Consider the following 19,129-nt stretch of genomic DNA (forward strand, 5'->3'; position numbering starts at 1 on the left):
CGGAGAGGACTCTGGAGAGGGCAGAGTGCACCCAGGGAGGTCAGTGCGGCCGTGGAGACGGGCTTCGGCGGACAGGGGCCCGGGGAAGACAAGGGCTGTGATGGAGCCAGACCATGAAGGGCTCTGAACGGCAGGACCTGGAGGGCGGCGGGAAGGAATTGGGGTGGGGGGGGCCAGGCAGAGCTGTCCCTGTGCACTTTACACAGGTCCCCGGGGCTGCTCAGTGCAGGGAGAAGCAGGCGGGAGGGAGGGGGAAGCAGCCAGATGGAGGACAGGGCAGTGGGGATGGAAAGGCGCCCCCCGACGTGCTGATGGAATTCGGGACGGAGGCCACGGACGCGGGAGCGGACCCGACTTGGACAATGGGAAGCCCGTGCTGGCCACACAGGGAGCGGCCACAGAAGCGAAACTAGAAGTGGTGGCAGTTACTCGCATGAAAGGCCAGCTGAGGGACGGAGGGCCGTGCGGGGCCAGCGATGCCATCGGCGGCAGGCGGAGGGCAAAGTGCGGGGGGCCGGCCTTTGGGCAGATCGGGAGCCGCAGCCCGCGGCCCAGCAACCCCCCGGCCCCGCGGCCGCCCGGAGAGAGGTGGCGTCCACGCCCTCCGGGCCTGCTGCCTGAGCCTTCGCTGGCCACAGGGCCCCTTCCTGGTGGTTTCTCCTCCCCGGGCCCCACCTCAACCCTCAGGGCGGTGCACCAAGGCCTTCGTATTCTCCCCTTTCACTGGGCTTTGCTCACGGATGCAATCTGCCAAACCTCACCCCTGTTTGTTTTAGGGAACAGGTGTGAAAAGAATGTATTTTCACTTCACCTTATTGCCTCCCTAACAGATACAACCCAGCCTGCTATTCTGGGGTGGGGAAATCAACCTTTTTTTTTTGTTTTTTAATGATGATTATTTTTTCCATCAGAGCTGGTTTACGGTGTTCTGTCAGCTTTCGACTGTACGGCCAGCTGACCCAGTCCCACATCCACGTACGCATTCTTTTTCCTCACATGATCATGCTCCATCCTAAGCGACTAGATCGAGTTCCCTGTGCTACACGGCCGGCTCTCAGCGCTTAGCCACTCCAAAGGCAACAGTTTGCATCTCTGGAAATTAACCTTTCTTCCCGCCCCTCCTAGTTCCCCGCTTTGCCTTCCAGCCCGGATCCATTGCTTCCCATCTGGAGCGAGTTCCTTCAACAGCCCCCTCAGGCTCGTCCCCGCGGCATGAAGGAGGGCGCCGTGGCAGCTGCCCTGTCGGGCCAGGGCAGGCAGGGGCAGCGTGCAGTGCCCAGGAAGCCATTCTTACTCTAACTTTAGGCCCAGCCTTTAGTCTCTCGTACCCAACGTGCATTCTAAAGTCCCATCTCACTGCTGGGATATGATGCTGAACCGGGGTGAATGGTGGCGCCTGAGGGATAAGGCCACGCTCTCGTCCCTGGAACCTGTGGACGTGGCGTTATTTGGGAAAACGGTCTTTGCAGAGCTAATGAACTGAAGGATCTTGAGATAAGATCAGCCTGGATTTAGGGTGGGTCTGACATCCAATGACAAGTGCCCTTTTAAGAGACAGAAGATGACAGAGGAGAAGCCACCTGCAGACAGAGGCAGCAGCAAGCTGGAGGAAGAGGGAAGCACCCTCCCCCAGAGGGGGACCCGCCCCGCTGACCCCCTGACCTTGGACTTCTGGCCTCCACAACTGGAAGAGAATAAATAGGTTTTGAGCCACTCAGTTTCTTTGCTTTTGAGCAAAGGCCTAAGGCCAACGCGGCCTCCAGCTCTGCGCTCCCTGGGACTCCTCCTCTCACCCGACGCCACAAGCCAAGCTTCTGGATCCACTGTGGCGGGCGGGACAGGACCCCCCAGCAGGGCCACTGGAGCAGATGTGCAGGCTGTGCACTGAGATGTGAACGGTGTCTCTGGAGCCTGCGGCGCTCTCTGCGGCGGCCCCGGTCATGAACACGGTACAAGAAGCAAGGCAGCAAACATGAGGCCAGATGAAAAAACCAGCTCTACACACACACGCAAAGCATTCTGGGACCCAAGTCTGTCTTCCGAGAAGCTCCACTCCAGGCCCAGAGCAAGGCCGGGGCGGGGGTGGGGGGGCTCACAGGGGACGACTTCTCCCACTTGAACTAACAATCGCCCGTCTTCAGCGAGGCTCATCAAACAGCGACACATCTGCGCTGTGCTTATAAAGCCACCGAGCGTGGTCTCGTTCACTCTCGACAGGGTCCCCCACGGGCTCCCCCAACACAGGCTCCTGGGAGACATCCCACATAAGTAACTATTCCGTCTATGCGCCACAGAGAGCCCCGCAGCTACAGCCGAAGCAGCCCTGTGTCACCAAGCTGCTGTGGACAGGTGGGGACCACAGGCGCGTCTTCCCCCTACATCCCGGCTCCTTTAAAACCATTCTCGACTCCATACGCTGCCTGATCCTCCTGGGACCGGAGGGGATGGTGGGCGCTGGCTTGCCCCACGGTGCCACTGCGGGCTCTGAGACCCCGGCGACACTGCCTTCTGCCTCCAACGGCCCCCGGCCCCTGGGGTGCGACCCCGAGCCTCGGGGAAATTCAGGGAGAAACCCAGGGGTCACTTGGGCTTCCGGGAGCTGAACCCCTCGGAAGATCAACGTCATTGAGTCCAGCCCAATCCTCCCTTCCGGGCTGGTTCACGCTTCCGTCTGGCCTGCGTCTGTCCCCAGGGGGTCACGGACAGGAACGGGAGGGCACAGCCGCAAGGGGCCGCGGGGCAGAGCCACTTACGCTGAATGCTGAAGCAGAACTTCTTCTGCTGGTAGGAGATGTAGCTGGACACGGCGCCGATGAGAGCCATGGCCAGAGCGCTGGCCACGCCGGCGATGGTGCCGGTCTCTGCCGACATTCCTGGGCGAGGTTGGGGAGAGACGCGGGTCAGGCCGCCCAGCTGAGCTTGTTCAAACGCCCGTGACCCCCAAGCCAGTGCTGCCTGCTGCCTGTCTGGATGGACCCTGTGAACGGCTGGAAAGGTGGCCGTACAACTGGCGCAGCCCCGCCCTCCCCGAGGCCCAGACAGGCCGGGGGGGGGGTGCTTCCCGTGGGGCCACCTCCCTGGGAACCAGACTCTGATGCGGATCTCCCTTCAATGGCTGCAGCCTGCCGTCGGCCGCACGGTTCTCTGGCGGAAACAGGGTGGGCCCGGGGAAGCATGAACCCCAGGACTCACTCCAACTCACCGGATTCCGAGTCACCGTTGCTGCCATACCCGGCATCACCTGCAGAAAGGACAAAAAGCTCTCAGTGTCTGCTGTGACCACCGGCTCAGGAGCGACAGCTCCTTCCCGACTCGCTGACCCTTCTGAGTCCACCTGTGCCAAAGGCCCCAGCCGGCATCTCTGACTGTAGCAAGACCTGCTTCCTTCCGCCCATCACCTGCCAAGCCCAGGCTGCCAGGTGGAACTTTGTATCTTCCAAATGCCGGCGCCCGTGCCCCGAACGTGTTACATCCTGGCGCTCTCTGCAATCCACGGGGGCAGGGGCACCCAGCCCCATTACTGCAGGGGGGCGGGGGCAGGTGCTGAGGGATTTGCCGGCAACAGAGCCCCCACCAGGCCCCAGCTTGACTCCGAACAGCGCTGTGCATGTCCCGTGAGCCACAGCCTCCTGTACTGTTTATCTAAATCCAGAAACACAGTGATGAAAGACCAGCATGAAGATAACCCATCATCCTACCACTACCCGGAGAGATCACAGTTCCCATCTGTCTGCTTTCCTCCCGCGCCTGGCCCTTCGCACGCGTTCCTTCACATCCAGATGCTTCTGTTCCTGTCACTTAGGCACACACGCAGCGCCCTCCCCATGTGCTGCAGGATTACGTGCTGTCAGGAGGTTTCCAGGCGGGCACAGAGTTGGAGCTGTTCTTGAAACATAAACCGAGGCAGGCTGACAATCCGGTTATCTAGTATTTTGCAATCCCGCAGAGACGGGGACTAGATGAGTGGCTGCCAGGGGTCAGGGAGGGTGAAGGAGGATGGAGCTGGCTGTGATTAGAAAGGGACACGGAAGGACCCTGCGGTGACAGAGCTGTTCTTTGCTTGCGTGACAAAACTTCACAAAACTAAGCATGTTCACACACTCACACGCGCTGCCCAGACGGCAGCTCCCTGACAAGCACCTGGTGCCATTTGGGGACATGAACTAGCCTGGAGCGCGCCCTTCCGGGTGCCCTCTTGCTCCCGGGGACAGAACGCTCGTGAAGGGAGGGAGACTGTTCCCAGAGCCCGGGGCTCTCGGGGCAGCCGCTCTGGGCTGGAGGCCACGGCCTCTGACATTTCCTTCACAATCAACGAACCCGGGGGGATGTAGGTTCACGAAATGTCACAAACGCACCCCCTCCGGTGGGGGACTCTGCGGGCGGGCGGGCGGGAGTGGGGCTGTTTGGGGATTCTCTGTACGACGTGCTGCGTTTTGCTGGGAACCGAAAATTGCTCTAAAAAATTAAAGTCTATTAAAAAAAAATCTTGGAGGAGAAAATGAGGTTTGCTCTGTTCCCACCTGGGGCTGAGTCCTTGAGTTACAGGCATTTTACAGACACACCCGTGATGGGAAATGACGGGTTATTTGCAAAACAAGAAGCACGGGCATTTGCAAAGACACAATCCTGCTGCGGGAGAAAGCAGAGCTGAGAGGAGGACACGAGTCCCTGGCCTGTCAGCAGTGAGGTCACCTGTGAGGACGTGGGGTCCAGCTGTGCTGGCCCATCACCGGTCCCTTCTTCTGTGCCGGAGGTGGCCACTGTCAAGGGTAGCGGTGAGCCCCCCCCCCCCCCCAACAGGCGTCCTCTGCTGACGGATTCACGCCACTCGCTTTCCCGGGAGGAATGAGCAGTTGAGCCCACTCTTTCTTTCCCCTCGAGGTGGAATGAAGCTCAGTGTTCCCAAGTCCCTCTTTCCTTATTAATACTTGGTCACGAGGATTCCTTCCCAACAACTTGAACCTCACAATCTGTATGGCCACGAGCTACGGTGACAGTGATGGTGTTACACGAAATGGAAACAGGAAGGCTCCCTGCCTACCACGCCTCCAAGGGGCACAGGGAGAGGCCTGGCTGCCCCGGGCTATCAGAAGACCCAAAAGCTCAATTCTTCAGGCTCCAGGGATTCCTGACTATCTGACCACCTGCGACTGTACAACAGCAGTATCCCAGGAAGACGACACGCAAATGTTATTCCCGCTCAAAAAAAGTCACCCTGGCCGGGGCTCAAATGGGCGCTTGGGCTGAAGATAGTGTGAGGTTCAAGTACCACTGGAAAATAACAACCCAGTCCTTCTAGATCCTTCCATCCCTTCTAGTTATATGAACTGGAAGTCAGCCATAAAGGCTTGCCGCTGGAGTAAGCGGAGCCAGTGTCGTGGTCTTGATTCCTGCTTGTCTACTGAGTTCTGTTCACTTCCTCCGAGCACAGCCTGAATCCCGTTCCTTTACAAAATGTACGTAGGCCAATTGATGACCCACTGACCCACCAAATGTATCCAAACCAACACCACCCACGGAAGTCAGTTTCCAATAACGGTAAAATGGATGAAGCCATAAAAGCGCTAACTTCCTCAAGCTGACCCTAAAGAACTGGAAAAGACCAAATGCACATCAAAAGGGAAGACTTCAGTACAACAAAAAGACAGGAAACAAAAGAAAACAAATGGATAACTGGATCTCATCAAGATTAAAACTCCTTGTGCTTCATAGGACGTCACCAAGAAAGTGGAAAGACGACGCACAAAATGGAAAGAGACACTGGCAAATCCTATAGGTGACAAGGGACAGGTATTTAGGATAAAGAACTTCTACAACTCAATAAAAAAGCCAACAATTCAATTTACAAATGGACAAAGGGTGTGCAGACACTTCTCTGGAGAGATACGCGAATGGCCAAGAAGCACATGACAAGATGCTCGGCATCCTCAGTCATCAGGGACTCAACCTGCCATGAGCTCCCACTTCACACGCACGCGGATGGCCAGGATCCAAGAAAAGGTAAATGAGTGTGCGTGAATAAACCGGACCTTTCAGACACCGCTGTGGGAAGCAGGCTGGGCTTCCCTCTCAAAGGTAAACACACTGTCATCACAAGACGGAACGACACCGCGTCTAGACACACGTGACACCCAAGAGAACTGAAAACACGCGCCCACACGAAACCGGTGCACTGATCCCATTGCGGCAAAAAGTGGAAAGGATGCCAAGGTTCACCTGCTGGCGAAAAGGTCACTGAGATGGTTTGGAGTCATCCTCCCTAATACAAAGAGAGTCCCTCCGCATGAATGAGAAGAGATGCGGACGCCAGTTAAGGCCGGGCAAGCGGCACCGACACGAAGCAGCGTGTCCATAAGACAAAAAGGCGAAAAGTATTTCGCGTCTTGAATTCCCCAAAAGCTAACATTTAGACAGGAGAGCATCTTGTACTGAGATCAAATGCGCAAAGGTTACAAAACCGGAGTCCCCAGGGACAGGGTGTGTGTGAGCAGACGGGTACCTGTTGACTTCCCAGGGCTGGACAAGGGAGCGGGTTCCATCTTCCCGGAGCACCATCTGGCAGAGCCCTTGAAGGGCTGCATCTTTCAAAAGTTACACTGCCTGTGACGGCGCCAGTCACGTTCTAGGAATTTGACAGACTATCAAGGTTTTGCACATGTGGCGAGGGCGTCTTCACGGTGGCACTGCGTACAGCAGTCACGAGCTGGAGGGGGAGTCTCCCTGGACAAAGGGAGACCCGGTTAAATAAGGTCCAGAAAGACACTGTAGTGTGACGGGGGACACGATGCCTCAGAGCACCCTTAATGACGGAAAAAGACACTCCGGGTGTTCCGGAATAAATAACCGGTGTTCGAAGGGGAGCATCGCCCCGTTTTTGTAAAAATAAACACAAACATTTATGAATGCATACTTTACGCACAGAGAAAGTACTGCGAGCACATACGCCCGAGTATCACTAGTGATGCTTCCTAGACGGTGAAACAATACACAAGTATTTTTCATATAACTTTTTGAAATGTCTAAAATCTGCACGCTTCATGCAACTCCAGCCACCTCTATTTCCCCACAACTGGAGAGTGGCTATTTCACAGGTCGCTGGTGGGATCCTCAGTTTCAAGGACAGTATGTTTTAGATACTCGTGACTCCAGAAGGCAGGCGAGGATACATCAGTCGCCATCACATACCAAAGCGTCTCGAGTCGCCTCCTAGGTACTAGAAATTCCCCACTTCAGCCTACCCCACAGAACCACAGCTAGGGCTTTCTGATTTTTTAAATGTATTTTCATTATAGAAGAAGTGGCAGCAGAAAGGCAAAATAATTTTTTAAATTGAAAAATGAATAAAGAGGACAAAAACACCTGCTGCAAATGACCGATGGTTACAAAGCCAAACTGAACTGAGAACCACCAGCCAGACCCCGGCGGCGCAGGCAGACCGCAGCGGCTGCCGCTCCTCCCGGCTCCGGAGTCTCCAAGGCCCAGTCCGCCTCCATCTCCCACCTCCGGGAAGAGGATGCGCGGCCTGCCTTCTAGACGATGTGGCAGGTGCCCTGTCCCACGTGACCCCGAGCCCCGCAATCCGCCTTCCTAGGTTGAGCTGCCAAGACACAGAGAAGTGACCTCCGAGAGGGGCCCTGTGTTCATGCTGCACGTGTGTGTGTGTTGGGAGCAGAGGCTCTGAGGGGCTAAGTGGGTCTCTTCACATTCTAGAACACTTCAACCAGAGAGGCGTCCCTCAATCTGAAACAATCTATTTCTTTCTGTTATAAAAGCTGAAAAAGATATGGAAACGGGTCCGAAGAAGGCAGAGACACATGAAGACGAGTGCTCCAGAGGCGGCTGTTCAGAGGGACTCGGCCGTCTGGGGGCAGATCACTAACTGTTCGGCTCCCACAGTGAGCAGAGCACCTGGGGGACTTGGTGGTCACCAAGTCGCCAGCAGATGTCTGGTGGCTTTTAGCCAGTATTTCTCCGGCCAGCCTTTCCTTCAGCCCTTTGCTGTGGCTGTGTCCCCATTGAGACCCAGCTCCCTGTTGCGTGAGACTAACTCGATGGCTTGTAAGGGGCCACAAGAGGCCCAGATACTTCAACAGAGTAACTGTAAACACAGTAAAAATGGAAGAGTTCTTTAAGGACCCGCCAGGGAGCGTGTCGAACAGAATGTGGCGTTATCTATACAAGGACAAGTTAAGAAGGAACGACGTACGGAGCCGCGCGATAACGTGGGCGGACCCTGACAGCATGTAAATGATTCCATGTAAATGACGTCCAGGAGCTCCCTGGTGGCTCAGGGGGTTAAGGATCTGGTGTTGTCACAGCTGTGGCCCAGGTCACTGCTATGGCACAGGTCTGATCCCCAGCTTGGGAACTTCTGCATGCTGCAGGTGCTGCCAAATTTCAATATGTAATAAATAAGGTCCCTAAAGTAGTTGACTTCATAGCGACAGAAGGCACAAGAGTGGCTACTGCGGACTGGGGAGGGGAGGAGGCGGCCTGGCTGCTTCCGTTTGGGAAGATGGATGCTGCTGAGGGTTGTACTTCAAGCCACTGAATCGTACGCTTCCGATGGTTAAAATGGTAAATGGTACGTAACTGTTTCCCAAATAAAGTTTAAACTCAGTAAGGAGCCCTGGTGCCGTGCGTGCCATCACAAGAGAAACGACGAGAATGAAGATGCAGGGGCACGAAGCAGTGTGCCGAGTCCAGGCACGTGCAGGGCGAGGGCAGCGCCGAGGAAGCCGTCTAAGCAAAGCCCTGGGAGGGATTCAAAGCCCGAGGTCCCGCGTCTGGAGCGCAAAAGCGCTCGAAGTTACCGTCAACTAACTGACCACAGCGAATGGACGGCTTCGCATTTACCCCCGGGCACTAAAGGTGACGGGTCCCGCCTCACCCGTGGGGACACTTCCGACACCGGCATGAGGCCCAAATACCTGTAAGACAGTGTCTGCAGCTCTTCAGAACTACAGGCTTTGACTCTTGACTCTGTTTTTAAGAAGTGCATGCTTTGGGCCTGAAAAATTCCCATCTGGAAGCAATGGGGTCCTGCCGTCCCGCACGGGGAACCGCACGGTCTCCCGGGTTAGAAATGACGAAAGGGGATAAAGACAGGAACGAGGGGACGTCTGGCTGCGTCGCTTCGCTGTGCAGCAGAAATTGAAGGAACGTTATACATCAAATGTACTTTAATAAAAAATAAAAAGTAAGTATAACTTGGTCCCCATGCTGTACAGCGGGGAAAAAAAAAAAAAAAGACTCCCAGCTGGGAGGAAAGAGGTGCTCAGCCAGATTCTGATATTAGATTTCCTCTCCTGATTAAAAAAAAAAGATGCAGTATTTTCCACGTCGTGAGCCCGCAGTAATTAGAAATGAGCAGCACAGAACGGAGGAACCCAGCTGGGTGGCCGCAGGAGGTGGCGATGCGACGAAGAAAGCAAGGCTGCAAAGCGACCTCCAAGGACAAGGTCCGACAGGGCTCCTCCCTTCGTGGTGTCCTCTGAGACACAGGGAGCGTCTGCACTTGAGGCAGAAGACAGGCCCTCCCCAAAGACACCTGCTCCCGTCTAAGGCCCCGAGGACGGCCACTAGAACGAGCTGGTCCCCAAGACGCCAGCCTTGAGCAGACCCAGAAGTTCAGGGACGGTTCAGAGACAACAAGCGGGGCAAACCGTCCAGCAGGCAGGACGCAGGCAGGATGATGACGCTCGCTGTCTTCCAAGCTTGATCCCCGTGCCCAGCCCAGCTTGTCAAGAGTTGTGTGACCAAGGCAGCAGGAAGGGCAATCGGGGCGCTAAGGACATCCCCTCCGCCCCGCCAGGTTCTTCCCCAACTGAGGGCAGAAGCAAGGACCTGAGGAAGACCAGCTGAGGCACCGGCTTTACCAACAGGCTTCTGGGGACCCCCCCCCCAACTCATCACCTGACCTCTAGCGGTCACCTGGGCAAGCGTACAGGCTGCCCCGCCGCCCTCACGGCCCCCTTTGGAGTCCTGGAGAAAGCGTCTTATGCCAGGATGGCATCACTAATACGGCCCAGAGGGTGGTCAGCCTAGCCAATCAGGTGGGGGAGGCAAGCGGGCAGAGACCAAAGCCGGGTGTTCGGTCCGTCCTGGTCCCCCGCATTTCAGCAAAGCTTTTATTGGGGTGGCCAGGGACACACAAGGGAGGCACAGTGGGTTAAGGTTGCAGCATTGTCACTTTAGTGGCTTGGGTCACATCTGTGGCGTGCATTTGATCCCTGGCCCTGGAACTGCAGCATGTGGTCTGCATGTTTGGCGATAAGAGGAACTGGCAGGCCGGCCGGGCAGCAGGTATGCCAACGGGGTAAAGGCCTTGAACTTATCTTGTAGGCAGTGGGAGCCATTAAAGACTTTTTTTGGCTTCTGAAAAAAAGTTTTTCTCAACAATTAAGAAAAATTTCAAATAATCCAAAAAGTTGAAAACATTGCACGGTGGACACTCACATACCCACCATCTGGGGTCTGTAACACTTTACTTTTTTGGGGGGGGGGGGCCTGCATCTGTGGCATGTGGACGTTCCCAGGTTAGGGCTCAAATTGGAGCTGTAGCTGCCAGCCTATGTCACAGCCACAGCCTCGCCAGGTCTCAGCTGTGTCTGCCACCTACACCACACCCGCAGCAACGCTGGGTCCCTGACCCACGGAACGAGGCCGGGACACTAGTCGGGTTTGTCTCTGCGGAGCCACAACAGAAACTCCACATTTTATGTCATTTGCTTTATCATATGTCCATCCAGCCCTCTCTCGGTCCCACCTTATTTTTCTGATGCATTTCAAAGTACTCCTCGGAGATCAGTACACTTCACCCCTAAATACACCGTACCCTCGAGTTCCACATCTGCTCGTGATTCCAGGTCAAATTCGGTAACATACACACCTCATGCGCACCCTTCACAGGTTTTCACAGATGCATTAAGACAATGACCCAAGGAGCGGTGATATGGGCCTGGGCTCGAAGGGCAGGGCAAAGAGAAAGAATATTCTAGATTCAAAAGGTACTAGGGGAGAGGACTTCGGGCATGAGGCAGTCAGCAAATCTTCTTCTCAAAAAGCAACGATAATCCTGGACAACCAAAGACAGCCCTTCAGGAGACGGGCATAGTGCCTGTGCCGAGAGTTGGAATCTGTGGCCTTTTCCCAGGGCTGCTCTCATCTCCCCTTCTTCCCGGGCCTTTCAGCAGCTCGTTCACCTGCAGAGAGGCAGGCAAGCCGTGAAAGCCAGCCGCTGCACTGCACCTGCCAAACGAAACGGGACTTGGAGCGCTGTCAGTAATGTCGCCGTCTCAGGGGCAAATGAGAGGGAGAGGCGAGATAACCATAGGGGCTTGAGAGGGCGGGCCAGACATCAGTGGAACAGAACTGAGAGTTCAGAAACCAACTCTTACACATTTATGGCGTGTTGATTTTCACCAAAGCAGCCAAGACAATTCAGTGGGGAAAGGTCCGTCGTAGTGGTGCCAGGACAACTGGATATACACATGCAACAGAATAAAGGTGGACCCCTACTGCACACCGTCTACAGACGAAAGACAGAACAAGGGCCTAAATGTAAAAGCTCGACCTATAAAACTCTCAGAAGAAGGCGTAAGGAAAAATATTCATGAATGTGGTTCTTCTTAAACACCAAAGCATGATCCATAAAAGGAAAAAAAAAGGATAAACCAAACTTTATAAAAAACCTTTTTATTTGATAAAAAACTATTAACAAAAAGGCAAGTCGCAAACTAGGAGAAAATATTTTCAAAGTCAAATACCTGATAAAGAACTGATATCCAGGCTGAAAATACAACTGATAAACGCAAACTTAATTTTTTAAATAGGCAAAACAAACAAACAAACAAAAACCTGAACAGACTTTCCAGAACAATAGAAAATAAGTATAAAAAGATGCTCATCATTTCCCATCAGGGAAATACAGAGGAAAAAACCATGACATACCCCCAGGCACCTCTTAGAATATGCCTCAAATAAAAAAAAAGCCCGACTGGTGACAATTGCTGATGAGGACGTGGAACAGGAGTGACGGTACAGCCACTCTAGAGGAAAGCGGGGGATTCACTGTAAAGTTAAACACCGATTTCCCACATGACCCGGCAATCGTACACCCAAGTATTTACCCATATGGACCAAAAACCTGCAGGTTTACAGCAGCTTGATTCATAGTCACCAAAAACTGAATGCAACCCAGACGTCCTTCAATAGGTGAACTGGATAAGCTGTGCCACATCCAGACTATGGAATATACTACTTGCCGCGATAAAGAAAGGACTTATCAAGCCATGAAAAGACATGGAGAACCCTTCAATGCAGTGAAAGCAGCCCATCTGGAAAGGCTACATAACATGGGATTCCAACGCTATGACATTCTGGAAAAGGCAAAACTATAGAGACGATAAATACATTAGTGGCTGCACGCACAGACAACAGATTAGGGTTGAGGAAAGAGAGAGGAGCTGTGTCTCAAAGCGGTGTACAGGAGAACTCTTCCGGTGGCAGAACTATTCCGTATGGTATTTGGGTAGTGGACACGTGACTGTGTGCATTTGTAAAAACCCACACAACTGCATATACCAGAGTGCCCTTTAAAGTACGCAAGCCAAAGAACAAAGTGAAACAGTAACTGGGGTGGTAGGGGATCCCGGGCTGTAATGCCAACTGTGACAAATGCACCTGCATTATAAACATAGGTCATAACTGCACGGAACAGAGGGTGAATAAAGGAGCTGTCTAAGTAACTTTTAACAAACGGTATTTTGACTGAAACGGTCGGGTAAAGACAAAAGAAGAAAAACGAGCACTAGACTGTGAAGTTGTTCAGGGGTTTGGCTTAACAATTCTGATTGTGCGAATCATGAACAGTACCAGAACTGGTCAAATAAGCAACGAGTTGATGGATGGTAGGTTTTTCACTGTCAGAGGAGGAAGCTGCAGATAAGCTAGAAAAGAATACTACAACATGTCTCCAACTGCAATCGACTGCCAAAGGGCTTAAGTAGGAACTCAAGTTTAAGGTCATACAGATGCTGATAGATACTTATGTATACGTGGTCTAAAATACACCCATATACTTCCCCATTTCCTACTTCTGCTCACTTTGAGGGCACAGAACTAGCGACATCCTTCTAATGAATACACTCAACATCCAGACTTTGGTTTCTAATACCCTTCCATTCCAGTGGGTAAGAGACTAACACAGGAAACTGGACACCCAAGGAAAGAGACCCAGCAGGCAACAGTGTTTACAAAGAAGGGGATGAGACCAAGAGGAGAGAATGTGAAGGAGGAGGTGGTCACTCAAGTAAAATTCTGCACAGGTCACATGGGACAGAGGGCTGTGACCACCAAGAAGTCACTGGGGACCAGAGGGCAACTCTGGGGGAAGAAGAGTAGAGGCTTGAATACACTAGGGTGTAGACCACAGAGGGGTCAAAGAGGAGCTGCAACTGACTAGGCTCAGGCATCTCAGTCAGTGAAAATGCAAAACATGGGGTGCCTACAGGGACATTAGAAATGTTTTCTCCAGAAAAAATATATAACTGAGGACATATTTCAGAAATACAGGAATTCCCTTGTGGTGCAGGGGGTTAAGGATCCAGCATGGTCACAGCAGCAGTTTGGGTTGCTGTTGTGGATTCAATTGGATCCCTGGCCCTGGAACTTCATGTTCCCCCGCCCCCCAAAAAGACCCAACTAGAGTTTTGGAGTGTCTGTGCCTAAAACCCAAGGTTAGAAAATGCATGAATTAGGATTATTTTTATGCTGAAGATCATTTATTTAAATGTGATGTCTTATCTTCATACGTGTCAATGGCACGTTTGCATAAAAGGTCGTGTCTGAGAATTTCATCGTGAGCTTACCATAACTGTGTTTCAATGTCACACTGTATTTTTGTATTTTTTGCTGGGATTTTTTTCTATTTTCCGTTACTGACGCCTATCATGACAGATGGTATAACTTAGCTAACAACTGATTACTCTGTACATGAGAAGTTCAAATACGAGCCTAATTAGAGAATTTCCTAACACTTCCTCCTTGCTGAAACATGTACTTTTAATAAGGAAACCCCTCGACGTGTCACTCACGCTTCCTTTGTGTGCGTGCTCACACACACTACCACTGCTCCTTTCTGGAAATACCATTTGTCACCCGGGAGTAATTGGCTCATTTGCTAGCTTTGCCCTTTAAATGGTCCATGTTCTCCCGACACCTGTGAGTTTCATCAAGAGGTTTTTAGAGCTTTTGACTCAAAATGAAGGACAGACTTGACCACACACTATCCTTTCATCGGAAGATGACACTGTTCCCGTGTGAAAGACACACGGTTCCTGCACAAAAGGAGCAAATGCCAGCATCGCAGCCTGGACCGTGGGGCGTGTAGCAGGCTTACACCAGATGCGCTCGTAAGCTGCTGTCACAGCCATACCACAAGTCACAACCACAACAAGGTATCACCACAAAATGCATCACCCCCAACGACAAGGTATAATCCTGACACATCCAAGTCACAATAACAAATTATAAGCTTAACTTAGTTTGTCACATCACGTCTGGCTAAGATTGCCCCCACACTAGGATCAGACCTTGACAATATATTCAGATAAAAGGTTTCGGAGTTCCCAGTGTGGCACAGTGGTTTAAGAGTCTGACTGCAGCAGCTCAGGCTCAGTGCAGTGGGTTGAGGATCCAGCGTTGCTGCAGCTGTGGCATATAGGTCACAAGTGTGGCTCAGATCCGGTCCCTGGCCCAGGAACTTCCATACACCGCAAAATCTAATGGAATCTGAATAAGGGCTATATACATGACTTAATAACAATATTGCAATGGTGTCAACTTGCTGGTTTTGACAATGTCGCTGTGGTTAGGGTAAAATACCATCGGGGGGAGTTCCCGTTGTAGCACCGTGGAAACTGAATCCGACTAGTATCCACGAGGATGCGGGTTCAATCCCCAGCCTCGCTCAGTGGGTCAGGGAGCTGGTGTTGCCGTGAGCTGTGGTGTAGGTCGCAGACATGGCTTGGATCCCGTGTTGCTGTGGCTGTGGTGTAGGCTGGCAGCTGTAGCTCTGATTCGACCCACCCCTAGCCTGGGAACTTCCATATGCTGCAGGTGAGGCCCTAAAAAGCAGAGAAAAAAAAAAAAAAAAAGGTATCATCAGGGGAAGCTGGGTGAAGGGTGGATAGGAATTCTCCTGAACAATTTATTTTTTTTTTAACAACGTCTTGTGAGTGAGACTATTTCAAAATAAAAAGCTGTTTTACCAGATGTCTGGCTTGCTCTGGGCCTCTGAGAAACCTCCTTAGCATGCGCTCTGCTCTCCCCGGCCTGAGAGGGACAGGCTCCCCGGGTCGGGAGGGCGATTCCCAGCGAGTCCGCTGACCTTTGGTCACCGGAACCGGTGCGGCCCCAGCCGGCGGCCTCTGCCGACGGACACAGCATCCCCTGCAGCAGCTGGTTTAGGGAAAAGCCACCCGATGGGCTTACAGAGCCCCCTCCCCGGCACCGTGAGCCCCAGCGACCTGGCCGCTGTGGGGTCGTATCTTTAACGAGAACGGGGTGTCTGGCCAGATCCGAGCTCCTACCTTTACCCTTGTCAGGTCTGTATTCGCCGCCCCCTAAGATGTCTTCAAGATCCTTGTCCGAAAAACCTGGAGCAAACAGAACACATCTCAATGTCAAAGAACACTTCTCAGTGACAAGCAATTTGGTGGTGGCTATTGTCCAACGTCGCCTAAGAGTGTCCTTGAGGAGTGCAGCCGGCAGAACCCTCAAGCCGCCCCCCAGATCCCCTCCGCCAGTGAACACCCCCCAGCGCCCCGTCCCTGTGCGTGCGAGCGGGGCCGGGACAGGGACGGCCGCCACCCGCGCTCAGGTTGTCACACACCCAGGTGAAGGGACTGTGCAGGGGTCATTAAGCTACGCCCTCAATTTAACTTGGCATTAATCAAAAGGGAGCTTTCCTCGGGGGGCCCTGGGACCGAGTGAGCCCTTTCTAACAGGGCGGAGGTCTTCCCAGGCTCAAACACTGGAGGCGGTAGAGTCACCTTCCTCTCCCACTCCCCCTGCCCTTCCCCCACCCCCCTTTGGGCTCTGTTTCCCTCCCAATTTTTTTTTTTTTTTTTTGTCTTTTGTCTGTTTAGGGCTGCACCCGCGGCATATGGAGGTTCCCAGGCTCGGGGTCGAATCGGAGCTGGAGCCACTGGCCTATGCCAGAGCCACAGCAATGCCAGATCCGAGCTGCGTCTGCGACCTACACCACAGCTCACGGCAACGCCGGATCCTCAACCCACGGAGAAAGGCCAGGGATCGAACCCGCCACCTCATGGTTCCTAGTTGGATTCGTTAACCACTGAGCCACGAGGGGAACTCCCCACTTGTCTTAAAGAAGCAAACAGCCATTAGTTGTAGAACTGCAAGGAAATGGTATTCTGCCAACAATCACATGAGCTTGGAAGACAACCCAACTTGAGACGAGACCCCAGGCCTGGATGGCGCCATGACTGCAGCTGTGTGAGGCCCCGAAAGGAAAACCCAGCTTAGCTGCGCCTGAACTCCATGCCAAAGGCGACTGTGAGATAACAAAAGGGTATCATCTTCACTCGCTGTTTGTGACACTCTGTTACGCAGCAAAGACAACTAAGACAAAGACACGAAAAGGTGCTTTTAGTATAGTTCAACCGCTGATACACCACCCCTTTCAATATTCTGGGTGATGGAATGGAAGGCGTGCTTAAAGCATCTCTGTTCCATTCAAGGTACCATAGCTGAGTCAACAAAGCTCATCTGCGATAGTTTCTCTTTCTTTCCTTTTTTTTGCTTTTTAGGGCCACACTTGTGGCACATGGAAGTTCCCAGGCTAGGGGTGGAATAGGAGCTGCAGCTGCCAGCCTACACCACAGCCACAGCAATGCCAGATCTGAGCCTCATCTGCAACCTGCACCACAGCTCACGGCGACGTTGGATCCATAACCCCCTGAACGAGGCCAGGGATTGAACCCACATCCTCATGGATCCTGGTCAGATTCATTAACCGCTGAGCCATGAAGGGAACTCCAGTGGTTTCAATTCTGAATTGTCTTAGCTGTTTTCTGTCATGGAAGAACTAGAAAGAAAGAATCATGGGCAGACTCTGGCTACGGTGGCTTTTGAATATTTGGCGGATGTTTTCCCGCAAATGAATGAAATGAGGCTGTCACTTAAAAACCACTGGCAGCACTTGTTGCCAAAGATCACATTTCATACAAAAAGCAGAATTGGGAAAAATCTGTATCTACCCCTGCGAGCTTAACAGCTTCCCAATATTTAGTGACTTTTTCTAATGAGCTGGCTGGTGATACTAACAAATGTGAATTAGGGTTTTTCAGAATGAAATATGGCATTATTTCGAAGTTCAAAAGACCTCAGAATATCCATACTTTCCAAATGACTAAAGCACAAATGCGCAAAACCACAAATGGGTAAAAGTTCCATTAAAAGTGTGAGAGAGACCCTGTGGGGTTTAAGGAAATCGAGGGTGGAAAATCCGGAGATAGACTTTCACCTTCCCCACTGTACTTAACCTCTAAGACACAGCCACTGGTCGAGTATGGGCGTCTTACCAAAGGCAAATTACACGAATCAATGACATGAAAAGGCTATTACAATAGTCTTCCTCTTCTCAACTGCGTATCGATATGAGGCCGGATTTCCTTCGTATGCATCAACCATAACAACATGTCACAACGGAGTCCAGAAGCAGATGTGAGAGTCCAGCTCTTCCACTGAGATACAGACATTAGAGACATTTGCAAAAATGCACAACGATGCCACTCTCCTCGCTAAATTTTCTTTTTATCTCGCCATGGTTATTTCTTATAAAATAGACCATTTATGCTAATATGTATGGGTTTCTTGTTCATTTGAAATTAATTTTTTTCGGTTTTAACTTGAAAGATGGCAAACTTGGATCGATGCAACCCACGTGACCAAAAGCCCTTGAGAAAGTCCCTAATTTTGAGGACCGCTGTTTGATAACCGTCATTGGGGGTTTCTCCCGGGCCTTGAAGTGCCCCCAGCTCTGCTGGGCCCGGAGTGGCTCTGTGGCTGTTGTAGCTGAGAAGCTACAGTACTGGCCTGTGACTCACCTCCTCCTCCTGGACTCGGTTTCCTGCGGCCATCGTCTTGATCGTTTCCATCCAAGGCATCAGCCAAGTCAAAATCACTGCCTTCAGGGGGCGCCAAAACATAAAGGAGAGAGTCAACTGGTTAAATTACAGGTAGCTCATTTAGACACTGCCCCACAGGGAGCTCCACGGGGTCCTTCCTCAGTGCCCTCCCTCAGAGCAGCCGTGTTACCTGCAGGCTTTGCTGGAGCCCTGGTCACTCCAGGTCTCTTGGTTGTCGTGGTGACGCGGTCCCATCTCTCTAAAACAGGGGAGGGGGACAGCAAGGGGAGCGCATTTAGGAACAAAATACAGGAGCCACTGCACGGCTCAGGGAAGTCACAGCATGAGGACAGCACCCCGTCTTGGTCCTTGAGGCCTCCGAAGAGTCACTCTGAGGATGATGAAGAGATGTAAGCAGGTTTAGATCAGATGTGTTCTGCTCCCTTTTCTTTAGAGAATGGGTAGGGAGGGAGACGCGACCCCACATTTGACCTGGCAGTTTGGGGCTTGAGTGCAGATCTGCCAGAGATGGCCGTGTGAGTCAAGGAGGTCCAGAGCTTGAGCATAACCCCTGAAAGTTCTCAGCTTTGGTTTCCACCACTCTCAACCTGGCACCACAATCACAGATAATACTGCCCGGGGATGAACTGACGTTATGTCCCCAGTAGGGTACGGGAATGTCTTATAAGCTGAAAGTGGTTATAACACCACAAAATAGTTTATATAAGTGTGGTTGCTGCTGTAGTATTAGGCCTTTCAGCTCAACCATATTCCTTTAAAATTATAGGCTTCTTTCATATCAATTACATGGCATGCCATGCAGGAGTCTTCTAACAGATTCTTTTCTTAAACATCAAGACTATGCTGTTAAGCAAAATTAAAAGAAAAATTAAAAAGCCAAAAAATGGGGCTATGCCGTTTCTACAGTTAGAAGTAGTAGAGGGAAATGAAATTTAACTACTAATAGGAAAGGC

At 52.2% G+C, this 19,129-nt stretch overlaps 1 protein-coding gene across 6 annotated transcripts in view; it reads right to left on the reverse strand.

Moving 5' to 3' along the window:
* CD99L2 (CD99 molecule like 2) overlaps window positions 1-19,129 on the reverse strand; it is a 79,207-nt gene that overhangs the window by 4,886 nt on the left and 55,192 nt on the right. For all 6 annotated transcript variants that reach the window (XM_003135466.5, XM_003135467.5, XM_085006778.1 and 3 more), the window contains 5 exons: window positions 18,346-18,414; window positions 18,135-18,215; window positions 15,594-15,659; window positions 3,203-3,241; window positions 2,754-2,873 (listed from right to left, as the gene is read on the reverse strand). In XM_003135466.5, the coding sequence (XP_003135514.1) occupies window positions 2,754-2,873; window positions 3,203-3,241; window positions 15,594-15,659; window positions 18,135-18,215; window positions 18,346-18,414 (375 nt within the window). The remainder of the gene's footprint in view (window positions 1-2,753; window positions 2,874-3,202; window positions 3,242-15,593; window positions 15,660-18,134; window positions 18,216-18,345; window positions 18,415-19,129) is intronic.

The sequence above is a fragment of the Sus scrofa genome, chromosome X (genome assembly GCF_054392235.1).
Source record: "Sus scrofa isolate SSC_HxYL_T2T_F1_AM1 chromosome X, Sscrofa_HxYL_maternal_Yorkshire_Landrace_v2.0, whole genome shotgun sequence".
In the NCBI taxonomy this organism is placed as follows: Eukaryota; Metazoa; Chordata; class Mammalia; order Artiodactyla; family Suidae; genus Sus; species Sus scrofa.